The sequence below is a fragment of the Montipora capricornis genome, chromosome 9, assembly GCF_036669925.1.
Source record: "Montipora capricornis isolate CH-2021 chromosome 9, ASM3666992v2, whole genome shotgun sequence".
Taxonomy (NCBI): Eukaryota; Metazoa; Cnidaria; class Anthozoa; order Scleractinia; family Acroporidae; genus Montipora; species Montipora capricornis.
In genome coordinates this window covers 44268309-44283831 of record NC_090891.1, presented here as the reverse complement: position 1 = coordinate 44283831, position 15523 = coordinate 44268309, and the positions used below count along the sequence as shown (strand labels likewise).

Sequence of the window (15523 nt, the reverse complement as noted above, 5' to 3'; positions counted from 1 at the left end):
AAGTGCTCTTGGTATCCAAAAAGAAAATTGGGGGTAACCACGCATTTTTCAGAGATAATTAAGATTCAATTTGGAAAGGAACGCCATACATTGCTTTGTATTTCAAAGCTTTTACAAATATCGTTGATTAATTATCTTCGAAAAATGCGTGGTTACCCCTAATTTTCTTTTCGGATTTCAATAACACTTGTTAAGATCTGCTTTTTCCGCATATTCAGTAAACCGCTCAAAATACCTTTGAATTAGTATGCACCGTCCTTAAAGAAAATATAACGGCATATCTTAGCGGCCACATGGTGATACCACGCCGGTCATCCACATGTTATGGTCATTGTCTCCTTTTGTGTTCCCTTAGTTTGTTTCCCGAAATCGGAGGCCGCCATATTGGTGCACCACAGATGTACACCAACATGCGTTTTCATACTGGGCTCTGTAAATTTCTGCGAAACATTTCGACGAATATCTGAAGTTTGGGGAAACGCACAGGCCTAAAACTTGGAGAAGTGTCTTCTTCGTTTATCTTCTACAACATCACGAATTCTTGACTTTTTCCACTGGATGGTTTTCGATTTATTTTTTTATTGCGTGACAGTGAAAACGATCTATACTGTTGATCGCCTGGTTTCGCTTTAAGTACCTTTCACAGCTTTCATATTGTCGTTGTCATCATGAAAGGTGTTTGGTGCTTTGTGGGGGTTTTTATCGGTCACACGTGCCAAAACTACCGTGATACTTATGGCACCGAAAAATCTCCCGAAAATTTAGTTTTAACTTCCTTTTAAATTGGATAGACTCTCTATATTAACCAGTGGATAAAATGTTTCAATGTTTCAAAATTAGAAATTTATATTATTTTCGTAAAATTTGCTTAATTAATTCAGACCGAAACAAGACACATTCTTCAAGTGCCTCTCCGATCTTTATGCTTCCCTACTTATCTATTCCTTAACAAATGCAAATATCAACTATACTCAAATCAAATTATTCCATTTTTTGGCTGTAATTTCAAGAATTTCAAGTCTCATACCCCAATATGACTTTTGCAGTCATTCTACTTATTGTGCTTTTTCCGTTTTCCCACAACAGGTATACATTTAATAACACCCTCTCCAACTTATGACAGAGCATACTGTAAAATGACTGACAACTTATAAACTGAACAGTAAAAATGAAGAAGAGGTGTGAGCTGATACAACACCCGTAATAACAGCTACAGCATCGGACAAAATTGCTGGAACACGTTTCAATACGTTGCCCTCCCACAATGTTGTTTTGCCAAATGGGCTCAGAAACTCGAGGGCAAACAACATTGTGAGGGGGAAGAGAGCCGCGAAACTCCAGATCTGTATATTTGTGTACTGTTCCAAGGAATTTTGTCACAGACTGTAGAATGTTTAATAACGTGAACGCCTACTTGGCGTTTTGTTCCATTTTAACTTGGACACCTCAAGAATGACTTTTTGCACGATGCGTTTCGCATTTTGGCCATTTCCTTGCATTATCTTCTACAACGACGAGCGACCTTAAATCTAACGTTTGGAAAAGAACGGGCGTTCGGCGATAAATTTTAGATTCTCCCACGATCTATAGCTTCAATATGGTTCACGACAATTTAGTTTCTGGACTCATATTACAAAATAAATAAAGAACGGTGCAGTAACGAGACTTTCTGTTTTTTGGAAGACGTTTTGCTTTCTTCCGTCTATGCCGCATTTGCTCATAACAAGCTCCCTTTCATAATAAAGACAGCAAGGATTCACTCCAGCTGGGCTTAAGAATGGCTGACGTAAAAGCCTTTGATCGTCACCATGGCATCACCACTGCAGATGCTCACGGTCTGTTTCCACACTTAAGCAACTTGTGTTTGGGACAATGGTGATTCCTTTCCTTTTACTCTTATAATCGAGGGTTACTTAAGGTAATTCCTTGGATCTTTTAGTATCGACGGACATCCGTGCCTTCAAAGACTTTTTCGTTAAGAGTTTTCTTTGTTCTTAAAGCTTCGACACCCTGGATTGATCAATACGTAGATTCACCCCTCACTGAATTTCATACACCGTCAGGTAGACAAGTATTGAGAATTGAGATTATTATCACCTTGAGGGGATGATCCTGATATAACACCAAACTCTCATGACCACAAAAGGAATAAATCTATGAAGTAGTTAGGAGAATGAACTTTTGGATCATGGGACTCAAAGGATTATGGGACTTTGCCGAAATGTTTGTGGTGGCAGTGGAGCAAGGCTTTTTTGCTTAGAAAACAGCCTTTCATTCCTAGTACAGTAGTCCTTCAAATCTTCTAAGTTAGTTTTTTGTTTGCTTTTTTTCCTATTCCCCCACGGCCCCGGTCGTGTTTGGTTACATTTATAAAAAAATGAATAAGTGTTCATAGTATTCGCTGGACAGAAATTTTTTGGCACGGCTCCTGTGAAATTGGCACAGCAAACTTTGTTTACACTACACCATTTTTACCGTAACAAAAATACCGTACCAAAATCTGTGGGCCCAGGTAACTTCTCATGGAGCCTTGCACAGTTCAACTATAATGAAGAACGTCCGCGTGATTTTGGTGGAGAATGAGCCGCCATCTTGAAATGTACTTTTAAAAAACCGCTAGCCTATATGAATTAAGGCTCAAATTTGGCCCTTTAAGAAACGGTCCAGATAAGAACGATAGCAACAACGGCAACGAACATGTTGGAATTCAATTGGTATGCAAAAAGGTGATAACTTTTCTATTGTCTGTACTTACTTCTGATTGGCTTAAACAGCAAAACTTAACAAAACTTCATAAAAGCAGTATTATATTCATCCTTACTTTCCAACCATCTTCCATCTTTCATCTGGTCTCAGTTTAAATGAATTCCACAGAAATCGTACGTGGGAAACATGAAATATTGTAAACGTTTCTTGGCTTTTGTTTTCAACTCTTGTGATTGGTCAAAATCTTTTAACACAAAAAAACACCATTTCAAAGTGGGCTGTAAATGAATTTTATTGCGTTAACGGCTTTCCTGTAGTTTTATTCATTCTCTTTGTAAAAATGATAACATTCCTATGTGGGGAAAGCCCCGTTGCCGCATAACAAAGGAAATTGCTATCCACCTTACACGGATCATTACTTAAAGTGTTTACACTACTTGTTCTATCCGAACCGTGCCTATTTTTCAGCACCCGTACTATTTTCACCCGTGCTCGGACTACCTCGCCGAAGGTCCCAGCAAGGGTAAGAATTTTGGTTCGGCTCGGATGAAATTTGGTGCTGACAGGTTGTTTACACTGCAAATTTTATCCGAGCCGAACCTTTTTTTTTGGGACCCGTTCCAATTTCACCCAAGCCGTGCCAAAAATTTTCTGTAGTGTAAACCGGGCTTTTCAATTGACTAATATTTACAAGGCTAAAACATTTTAAGAAGTAAATAACCAAACGTTTTCGGCACTAAGCCATCCTCAGGGCTTAGTGCCAAAAACGTTTTACTTTTTAAAATCTTTTAGCCTTGTAAATATTAGTCAAAGGACTAAGTATTTGCCAGATTTACTTGCTCCAGGGATCAAAGATTCTTAAAATCAGCAAAACCAACTTCCGCTTCTATTTTAATATGCGGTAGAAACAACAGATTATTTCTCGTTAACCTGTGGCTTTCTCATTCCATTCAAGGCCAGTATTAAATTCAAACATTTGTTTCTTCGCTTTCCCTGCTCGTCTGGTTCAGTTTCAAAGTGATCTCCTTTCAAATCCGTTTATAAAAAGGATAATGCGCGGTTTCCTCAAAATTTCTTCACTTCTTCAATTCAATTACTTTGTCTGACATGCAGGGCATTGCCTCCTTTCCCGACAATGCGCCAATGGGATTCAGAGGGAGGGGTGCCCTTCAGCCGTTCAGTTAATTTTCAGCCCTAATTCTTCCTTGAGTGTTTCAGTCCTTCCCTCGAGGGAAAACATCCGTAGTACGCTTTTGTCTTGATTGCTCTTAACGTTCGCACCGTTTTGGCAAAACTAACCACGACCTACTCAAATGTCCCTATTTTCCTGGGATGATAGGAAACTGCTTGCGGAAGCATTTCGCCCAGGCCATGTGATCAGGCCGGTGGTTTTGAAAAGAAAGGAATGCAACATCGTGTCTTCGTTGACAGATACGTTTGGAACATGACGTTTCCTGGCTGCAATCAAAGATTTCAAAGTGCCAAACCGTAAAAAAAGCGATTGGAGAAGATGTACAAAAGCAAAGTGGTGCCATAAGCACCGCTTCAAACTGTCTATTGTGCACGTGAAAAATAAACCTTGGAAAAACTTAACAAGCTGCATATTTAATGATAAGCACAAACCATGAATCTTGTTTCTGGTTGACCTTCAGCAGATCTTGCACCTTGATTGCATGCTGAGGTAAGTATACTAAGGCGATGGCTATAATTTGCGTAAAACTGCATCTTCAAGGATCAGTAGACCTTTACTTAAAGGACAGGAAAGATGACAGAATGAAATTGTTGACCCGATCGTTAAAGCCAAAACGACAAAGACTAATTGATCACACTTAAGACCTACAAGCACCTTCTGTAGTATGTTTAATATAGAAAGTTTACAATACAGGCATCATACCCACAACGGTTCGTCAACTTCAGTGCGAAGAGTGGATTTTCGTGAAAGAAGTATGATTCCTTAAAGTTGGCGTCCACTTTACACGAGTTATCTATCACCTTGACAGGTAAAATGAAGCTATTTTTATGCGTAACTTACAGTTAAATGCATGAGTATTGATCAAGCAGCGAAGTTAGTTCCTACTTTACCTGTCAGCGGCTGAAGGCCCTGGATTTCTATTCACTGAAATATGGTTTCTTCGTTAACTACTCGCTTACAGTTTAGGATTGGACTAAAAAGCCGACCCACCGTCGGTTGAATATGGCATTATGGCCACACTAACAAGACAGAACCTCAATGTTATAGATTTTGGGTTCATATCAGAACCCAGAGTCTTCAATCGTTTAGAAGAACTACACTTCAGTACTGTCCTTGCATAAACAATACCACAGCGTTAGCTGAAGCAGTGCTTAAAGGCTTAACCGCATATTGGCCTTTAGCGAACTTCCTCCACCAAAATCTTTAGTCTTTTTACGTGAAACAATGTTTGACCAAGAAAGGAAATGGAAGACAAACAACATGTTAGATTTATGAATATTCTGACCACGCAAAACCAAACATGGTGTGTGGAAGACACCACCCACTTTCCTCTGAATCCGATATTTGCCTTTCAAGGTTACTTAATTTCGGAATTCCAATTTTTTGGCCAAAAAAATTAAATTAAAAAAAAAAATGTCCTTCGAGCAACTTGAACGTTATACACAGATAATCGACCATGTTGGTTCACCGACTGGTTCTTCAAAGCTACAATGTCATTTCAACAGTAGAAATTGCCGATTTCAGCCATGGAATAATATTTCATTTGAAACTCTAAAATAAGCACTACTCTTCGACTGAGGGTCTCCTTGAATCGCTGGTATTAACGTTACAAGACGCCTTACGACCCTCTTTGCTATGATATTTGCCTATCCGATGACAAGCCTGATGAGTACTGACAATTAAGGATATCGAGTCAAACTTCATAAGCCCCATAGGGGCCGGCTTCAGCAGAGTTTACAAGTTGTGCGAAAAGAAAGTTTGATCACTAGACTGACACTTACGTTGTCGAGTTCCTTCTACAACGGAAAACCATTTAGATTCAACTCACGTATTACTAATCAAACAAATAGACATTGAGGTCAAATATTTATGAATGGTTGGCCTCGTGTGGCTATAAAAATAGAGCTTTTCATTCGCCTTGTCAAACAAGGCAATTTATGTTTTGATTGATGGCCACGCGAAAAACCTTGCCTTTGTGCATGGGCGACCACGACATTCAAACGCTCTTGTTCAATGAAAAAGGACCGGAACTGCAAAACTTGAAAGGCACTTTTACTTTAGGGAGGCAAATCACTCCATTGCACTTCTATTGGTTCAGTGTAAAAAATCGCTTTATTCACTGAAACGTTGCGTTAAAAGAATGCATAAATCACCCGAAGTTTTCAAGTAGCACTCTGACAAAGGAATAAAAGATGAAAAAAATCACGATCACCTAGTCAACAGCTCTTGATGGATTGACCTCAAGTCAGCATAAAAACAAGGAAATCTTGAAAAAATAGATAGAAACGTTCAAGACGTGATAGTTTGGTAATTAATGCAAGCTGTATTGTGAAACAATTTTGGTTTCACAGTTAAGAAGAATTCAGTGATTGTTCGGAACGGGACGTGATGAAATGTTTGCAAACAAATGCGAATTGTACAACATATCAATAAGAATTTTAGTCAGGGTGTGCTTGTTTGGATCTCACCATTCAACAAGACCATGACACCGGAAACAGCGTAAAAGGATCAAGAAAATCCTTTGAAAGTGTCCAACAACTTTATCTTCCTTTCATCGAACACAGAACAAGATTGCGTGAAAATCCGAGTCGCAGTAATTGATCTTACCTTGAGTGAACAACACCATAAAAACGAACTCACGGAAACGTGTAGGAAAAAGTGCACGAATAATAGAAATATCACGAAAACGAGAATCTGAAAGCCAGGAAGATTAAATCGCGGTGACAAAAACGCCCAATCACGCAAGCGATTAGAAACTCAGGATCATACTTCTGCGACATTGAGCGCCATCAGACATTTGATTCCAACACCATGGTATGGACTAATTTTTTCCTCATACTTTCTCTAAGTTGAGACACTTAAATTTACGAACGCAAACTGCACAATTGACTTGTCTAACATCCTTCCTTTTATTTTTTCAAAGGTTACTTTGGTATAAACTCTCTAACAAAGGTCCAAAACAGCTTAATTTCGCTTCCTTGTTTTTTTCAAAGTGAGGCCGCTTATCAAAATCATTAACATTTGCCTCGAGCAAATCAATAGCTACGGTAGAGCAAACAACAAATAGTCCTCATACTTACAATTTCTCTTTTTGCAACTACACTTACTACACTGATGATCTCGCGCATTTGTAGGATTTGACGAAACAGTTCAGAAAAAAAACGCATGTGATAGTGATACAGACATAGCAATGTTAATGAGATGGACCCCAGAGGTGGGTAGGAGTTTAGATAGGGTTAATGAATCTACAGCTGGAAGGCAAGGCATAAACCTGCCAATCATGCTTTTCTAAATTATCATTGTTTAAGCCCTTAGACTTTGTCAGACCAGTGAACAGTGTATCGATATATGATCTTTTCCTCGCTAAAGGTTTGGCGTGAAATGATGCCTGAAGTTGATTCCTTTAACCCGTTTATTCCAAGCCAGAACCGAAGTGGTCCTCCGAGATCATTCAGCCAGTATTATGAAGGTGCGTTGTCACTGTCCTCTTGTCATTGTAAGGGAGTGCAAATGGTGTCTGCGCGCGCGGTATTTGAGTCAACACGGCGTCTCACGCAGATATCTGTGTTGATGGGCGTTAACACACCACAACAAATGATCCGGGAAGGGGAGGAAACAGATCCTGGCACAAAATCTAACTGTCTAGTTGTGTAGCCGGGCTGGTTTAGACGAGTATGTCAAAATGCCGTTGGCGAGTAAATATGCATGCATATTGGTTTCGTCGTTATTGACGGAAATTTCCATTTTCATAGTACTTAAATTCTTGCATAACATCCATCGGGTGAATTCGAATCAATCTTTGGGGTGAAGTACAAAGCCTGTTTTCAGTCTTTTCGTAATCTGCAAGCACGCGACGACGAGTCATTCCTGGCGTGTTTCACGACAAAACAAACTGCACTCGAGACAAGAAGATAATGTTACCAGTCCACTCATGCACGAGAAGGGAGCTTACTAAAAGACAGAGTAACATTTTAATTTCAACCGTCAAGAGGTGTTCGTGCAAAAGTGGCGCTTGATTTCGCGGACACGGTCTTGATAAATTTCCTGCGGTTTCTGGGCTTCTTCCAGGAGTACACGCTTCCTATATTATTTTGCTATTTGCAATTTATTAACCGAGATTAGTATGCCTTAACAGGCAACCTTTTTCCTCGGTTCAGTTGGATTTCTAAACATGCACAGCCCCACCAGCTTCCAGCTTTAAATTCTACCATGTATAAGAAAGTACATTTTTTTATAAATGTTTATCTTTAAAAAGAAGTACGCTGCGGAAATTTCAGTTGCATACATGACGTGACATAAATTCCACCTACAAAAAGGAAATTGTATGGATCAATAGAAACTGAAGATAAGAGCACGAAGATTGCGTCAAAATAAACTTATTGATAGCGATTTCTCATTGAATTGTGTTTTCTTTTTGTTTTTGTGCAATTGGTATGATTTGTGACGCGTATGAGTTCATGAATAAATATGAACCTAAGTGTTCCATTTAGACTTAGTTTCTCGCTGGCATTAATTTACTTTGTAACAGTGAATGACTCAATGGTCTTTCAGTACACATATAGGCTTTTCATTTTTCAATTAAAAAGTGCAAAATAACTTTTGTTTAAAAAAAAAAGGTACAAAAAGATCCATGCCCTAACAAAACCAGTTTAACTTTTTTGAGAACATAACAAACATATTAAAGTTTGAAAAGAACCTAATTGGAAAAAGTCAAAGGCAAACAAAAATCTGTAATCGGTAAAACCCTTAAAACAATGTTTTAGAGTTAAATGCAATAGGATTAGGATACTTCGACGCTGTACTGAAAAATAACTGCATGCCGCGAGGATTTCTCCTTGCACAAAGCTATCGTTACAAAATGGAGTGTCTTATCGTCTTGTTCGTGTGCGAAGTCTCTGATAGATTCTTGGTCATTTTAACTAGCGATGAACGGTTGGTGAATTTTAAAAGGAATGCCAAACAAACATTTATGTGCTCGTGATTAGAGGGACTATGGGACATGAGTAGTTACTTCACATTTAATATTAAAACCATAACAGTCGAAAAAGGTCTTTCTTTCAATATTTTTTTTTCTTACGCTGGTTTTTTTTTTTTTTTTCAATTACCTCCTTTGATTCACTCAAGGCCAAACACGCAACGTCATACGGCAACAGGAAGTGAATTAGCAATCACGACCACCGCCGGATATCGACCTGAAAAAAGCGATTTAAATACATTACGTCGGGCGCAGATGCTTAGTTTCAGCTCAGCGCGTTTTGTTGTATGGAGCTCACGTCAAGTTCGGACAGCACGAGCAAAGAATTTTATCAGCCTCGGGGTAAAAAATAACTATGACAACAATCGAATTTGCGCAGCAAAAACGTTTTTCAGTTGGTCTCGTATCCCAAATAATTTTCTAAGCGTTGAGCCCTATAAACGAGGAATTATTTGGAATGCCTTACCGGTCGAACCGATTTCACGATTTCATGAAATGTGTACTAAGGTGAATCAGAACGACCTCGGCGGCAACGAAAGTTGTAATGGGTGAACGAAAGCGTTCACCGATTCATAAAGTGTTGGGTGATACGTTAAGCCTTCTGTATATTCAACGAGTTTTGAAAACCACTTTTCACACAATAAACGCCTGTTGGTGAGGTTTCTTAAGCTGTCATTAATAGTTAAATACGCTGTTTGTTATACGCGTCAAAGTACAATAGAAATGGCTTTTGAGGCGTGACGTCATTTATTATGGTTTTTGGACCAATCAGGAGCTGCTCATTACTGAATTCATTAACAAGATCCGGACCCCCACGTCAATCAATGAATGATTAGCAAAAACTCACATTGCTTGAAAGTATGACAAGCGGCACATTATGAACGTCTCCTCGACGTCTGACAAGTTTAGGACAGTTTGAGTTGTTGTTGCTCTACTTGGGAAATTTTGAGAATTCTACTGTTAGTCATTCATGGTTCTTTACGCTTGCGAAATCGCTACCGAAACAGAATCGTTGGAGAGGGTTTCGCCATTTTGCAGGACTGTAACCCAATCTCCAATAGCCATGAATGAGTCATCGGACACAAGAAGGCAATGTAAATACCGGAACATAACTGAAAATCCAGCTTATGTATCGATGGTCGAGCAAAGCGTGAACGAGGAGGAGACGAATATCGTTGCCGCATCGCCGGATTCTATGAACACACGAAAAGAGTCAACCGATGAATCCGGCGAAATGTCACCGAAAATCGAGAGTGAGGGGTCCATGGCATCGGCGGGGAAAAAGAAAGTCTTGCAAAAGCGGGCGTCTGGAGCCATCGCCAATATAGGATCTGTTCTAAGGGGGGGTGTGAATGGAACTGAGGAGGGACGCGGTGAGGGAGTTAAGGGAAGATCGTATAGGGATACAGCTAAAGCTTCTTCTAACATGCATGATCTTACCACTGACTGTGATGCAGGCATGCAAGAAAAGCTATCACCGACAAGCGCTCAGAAGGAGAGGTTCTTCAACAAAACATGGAGAAACCGGCTCAAGGTGATACCTAATGCTGGCAATGCTCAGTGGATTCCACAGGTGAGATAGAGCGCGCGATCAGTTGCCTGCCTACCTGCTCATCGTTGCGTTGAAACAGTTCACTCGGGAAAGAGTCCAGATTCATTTTTAAGGCGTTATACGTGCGCTTTGTACTATGATTGAACCAAAGACACGGATTTATTTATAGTTTATGCCAATTCTAGTGGGCAGGTTACAGACAGGCTTTTACTAGCGCACAAACACACTCGCGGTTCATTCCACTCGTGCCTGACCCGATTGCTGAAGTATATTAAATGTCAGCAGGACCATCTACATTGTAGTCCCGGCTGCTCGCTGAACTGAACCGCCTTTCATCGCTTTAAGACAACTTACATTTAGCCCAAAAACACTGTGAGTGCACTGGATCGTCATCATGAAAAGATCGCGATTAAATTAACTCTGGCTCCGGTATGTGGATTCTTGTACTTTTTCTGTTCGAAGACAAAATCTAAACTTGTGTCTACTCGAACAATAACAAACGAGTAATTATTCATTTACGGTGGCATTGGCCAATTTTTGTTTTAATTTTGTACATGGCAAAAAGTAAGTCGAGAGTGAAATAAAGCTTTCCGTTGCGCCGAATCTTTCCACATCCTGTCTGGCGATGAGCTGTCAAATTTACCGCAAAATAAACAGTTTATCCAAGACATTAGAAACCTTATTTCTACATTCAATGATCTTCTCGCCACCGAAAAACACTTTTCAAGGGTTTACGCATCCAAAACCTGCCCTTATCTGTGCTTCTTTAAACTACGAATGATTTGCATTTTCAATTAATCGCGATAAGCATTAGGCTTAACTTAAGTCGCCGCTCTAACGTTACAATCTTCACAGCGTTTATATTTGCGTTGCAGGTCGATTTTAGTTGGAGCTCCGTGGAAGGACGCAAAGTTCAGCTGACAAAAACGCCTCTCTCTTCGCTTTCGGAGGCAGAATGTATCGCCCTTCAAAGAGTCGCACAAACCAGGTTAAAACTCTTGAACCTGAAGAGTCACGTAACAATACCGAAAGGTATGGTACAAAATGAATACAACAAAATATTGCCTGATATGTCTTTAAGCTCTCTTAATAACAGTCGAAGTCAATTCACTTAAAAGAGAAGTTTAATTGCTAGTAGAACAACAACACATGCATAAGCACGAAACAATCGCGGAAATTTGGGAACTTGTTTGCGACCTTAACGTTCAAGAGAATAGCATTTATGTTTTGTTGATTTATGGATTACAAAACCGCAAAAAATTTCCACCAGCCAGAGCCAACACTTGCACGTAAGCAATTTGCGCAAATTTAATTTAGCCTTACTTATGACACTAATGCGAATATAGCTATCACGCGATGTCTCTGAAATGTTTGAACGCGTAAAATGAGGTGTTTAAGCATCGCCATAACAAGAAATATGACATGAACCTTGCATTTGTAACATAGCAGGAATGGCGATGCAATGAAGTAAATCTGGAGATGTAATTGTTGAATATAAATTTAAAGGTAAAAAATGCCTTTGAGGAAAATAAAAAGGGCTTAAACATCGTGCGTTAAAAAAACAAACTACGGTCAAAAGTAAGATATTAAGAGAATAAAATTCATTTCTCGCGGAGTGTACTGAGAGCACCTAAGTACCCAATGTAACAATTTCGCGCGGGCTTGCTCATGTGCAAAATTGAATGTGATTAATTCGCTTTCGATTCTTCTCAATTAAGGAATAATTGCTTCGTATTTGCAGAAGATTTAGAAGTTAAAACCTTAATTATTTAAACTCTTAACGCGAACAGAAGAATCTCATGTTTATTTAAACGTCTTCAAATCGACTTATTAAAGAGTAATAGTAAGCAGAAGTTATTTCAGTCTGAAGAACAATGAACAATACATGTGCACCTTTTTGTGATGAGTAAGTGCGTTAAAAGTTGAATCAAAATACATCCTTTCGCAAAATTTGCACAATTAAGTGAAAAAAGCGCAAAACGAATTCTACATGCGTTTTCAACATATAAGTGTATCACTGTATTTTCCCTTTTACTTTACGACGCTTGCTTTCGCTTTTGCTCATTTTTTTTCACTATCCTTAGTTACATGTCTATGAATATGATAAACGCAATACATCTTTCAAAAAATTGTTCTCCTACAATTAATGGTTGCAATAGTTTTTCTTTCGAAAACCAAAAATGTTGAACATAAAGATTTACGCTGCTCTAGAATCTCACTTTTTTTACCTTTTTTACCTGTGTCAAATAATTACATTTTATGGAAGAAGAAATCAGAGTGTTGTACACGCATAACTTCCTTGTTACATATCATACTTTCCGTTGGTTTAAACAACATATATCATTGTGCTGGCCTTAATGACTTCTGTCAGCATTAAGTTCTCTAATTTTTTTTTCGCTCATATCACCAGCCAAGGTGAAAACTTACTAACAGTCTGACTCATGGTCTGTTGATATAAATCTTGAAGGTGAAGGCACAGAAGGCATAACTGTCGGCAAGGGTTACGTTCTTTTTTTGAAACAGAAAAGTTAAAGGATTTTACCCTCAGAAGAAAATTGACACCAAGCCTTGAAGCAAAATTGTAATGGTATTACCATTTGCATATAAAAGGAACTACCAAGGGAGTGATCCTTAATGGTCACAATTTAGTTTTCATCTACAGAATCATAATCGTGGTTTTCTTGGCCCAACACCTCCCAGTGACCAGCATTTAATTTCTCCTTATAAACATTTTGATGCTTAAGGAAGCCATATTTATAGCATTCACTTTACAAAATGAAAAAGATCAAATTCCTTCAATCTACTCAAATCATATGCTGTTTTCTTATGAAAGAAAAAAACCTGGACTACCCTGCCAAGAGGAAAAAAAAAATTAAAATACAAGCCACCCAATATTAACTTTTTGTTACTGAATGGAGAGTTTGTGATATCAGTAATAATCAAGTTCGAGGTAAGTGTTATCCATTAAGGCTGATATATACTTGGCAAGACCTTGACATTATTCCAGTATTTGCACAAAAATTGAGCAATAGCATTTATTGTTGTACATTTTCTATCAAACATCATTTTAAAAAATAAAAAGATCAACTGGTCGGCCTAGTTTCTGTAAGTAGATTGTTAACAATATTATTATTATTGCAACACAAGCTACACTTCGATACATACCAGTCATGTACTCTGGATTATTCGCTGATTTTAAATTGTTTAGGACATGAATTGACATTTCTCATCAGCTTTACTCCAGGAGACATGAAGAGCATGTTTATTACTTTTCAACCTTTTGAGAAATTTAAATCAATGGTTATAAGGTTTTCAGAAAACCTTGCTAATTTTGGTTGAAAAGTCACATGGTACTATGCTTCAGAAATAATGTTATAAACTACCTGCTCAATTAGTGTACATTTTGACATATGAACTGTTAAAATATTTTATCACATAAAATTTAGAATACTTTCAAATAAAACAGTCAGCATCTTCCTCTTTATCAGCTACAGTAAATTACGTTATTCAGTGCAACCTAAAGATTAGAAATCTGTGCACAAGTTTTCTCAGACTATTTTATCTAAAGCTGTCAGCTTTGTTCTACATCACACAAAAAGATATTAAGACACTCAAGAACAAGTTGATGACATTGGCAAAGATAACATCTTTAATGGTATTGAATCAATGTCAAGATAGCTATTTCGGGAGGCATGTTTATTGAAAAGGAAACTTTAGCCCAGGGATTATTTAATCACAAATGATGATACTGCTCAGGAAGTTGATAAATTATAAACTCTTTTAATAAAACAAGAAACAATTTAATACTCCTAATCAAGAACAATTGATGAAACTTAAAGCCACACCATAATCCCAAAATAGCACAGGTTAATCCTTTCTTTGGTTAAAAACTGAAAAATGACAGGTATAAGAGGGTATAGGGACAGCTGACAAACAAGATTAACTACATGTATTTGCCTGCAAAGTGGATAACTTGGAATTACTGAAAAGACAGTGAAAGAAATATCAGGGGATTAAGAAATTAACTGCTTTTTGGAACTTGATAAATCTCAGGAATTTAATTTTCTGTGCACGTGAAAATTTTTAATAACATTATTGAGAATCACGAACTTGTAGTCAGTTATTCTGGCCTCAAGAGGACATCTTAGAAGTATTGCCCTTGTCATCCATTAAATGACAAGCATGTTACCAAAGATGAGATCTTTGCAGCATTTTAGTATAGAGTACCTGAAGAAATTGCAGACAAGTAATACACTGAGATCTATTTTACTGTTTGCTAAATTTGACATTTTTTTTTCTCAAAAACAGATAAGTAGTGATTGACTCTCTCATGCTCTGGTCTTTGCAATATCCAAAGTCTTTTTTTCTCGAAATGCAGTTTGCTTGGTTATTTATTTCTTATTTGCCAAAAAAAACTTACTTTTGACGAGATAATTTTTTTTTTCTGACAGTACTTTTTGTGGCAATTTAAAATAAGAATGTGTTGACATGACTGAATAAAATTGTGTTAATTGAAGCATGCATTAATTATTTTAAATGGCACAATCACACTTGAATAACTGTACACCATCACAGACTAAATAATGTTTGTTCTTTTTGTTACTTAAAGATCCTCGCTTTCAAAGAAAGACTCTCAAAAGGGCATTATCATGGAAACCAAAAAGCCCTGGGTCAGGGCAACTTGATAAGGATAAAGGTTGGTGAGAAAGAATAATATTCATATTCAGGGTTTTCATAAGAACTGAAGTAGTAGAAGTACGATATAAAACAACCGGAGAACTTCCTGAAAAAGGAAATCTCAGTTGCAACGACAGTGGCCGCTAAAAGGAAAATTTAGTCTGAGATTTTCATGCTGTAGCCAAAACACCAAGAAACTAGAGAGAGTAAATAAACGTGCACTTAGTTTTGTATATAAGGACAAGAAAGGCTCTTACAATAGATTGCTAAATTGGATTGGTTTGCATAGCACACTAGAGGGACGTCGTATCCAGGACATGTTAATCACAATAAATAGTTGCTTCCAGGAGAAAGCACCGACCTCCACTGCGAACCTACTTAAGGTAAAGGATACAAAACATAACTTAACGGGCACGAACAT

The 15523-nt window shown here is 38.0% G+C and overlaps 1 protein-coding gene across 5 annotated transcripts in view; it reads left to right on the top strand.

The window, feature by feature from the left end:
- Nucleotides 1-4489: 4489 nt before the first annotated feature.
- The window catches only part of LOC138016935 (rho GTPase-activating protein 6-like), a 21837-nt gene continuing 10803 nt past the window's right edge, over nt 4490-15523 (top strand). Inside the window, exons 1-6 of one of the 5 annotated variants that reach the window (XM_068864110.1) lie at nt 4490-6712; nt 6822-7112; nt 7268-7367; nt 10331-10446; nt 11301-11457; nt 15035-15121. In XM_068864110.1, the coding sequence (XP_068720211.1) occupies nt 7089-7112; nt 7268-7367; nt 10331-10446; nt 11301-11457; nt 15035-15121 (484 nt within the window). In that variant the 5' untranslated portion in view covers nt 4490-6712; nt 6822-7088. Of the gene's footprint in view, nt 6714-6821; nt 7113-7267; nt 7368-9138; nt 10447-11300; nt 11458-15034; nt 15122-15523 lie in introns of those variants that run through there. The other 4 variants (XM_068864109.1, XM_068864112.1, XM_068864111.1 and 1 more) reach the window with 4 other exon arrangements.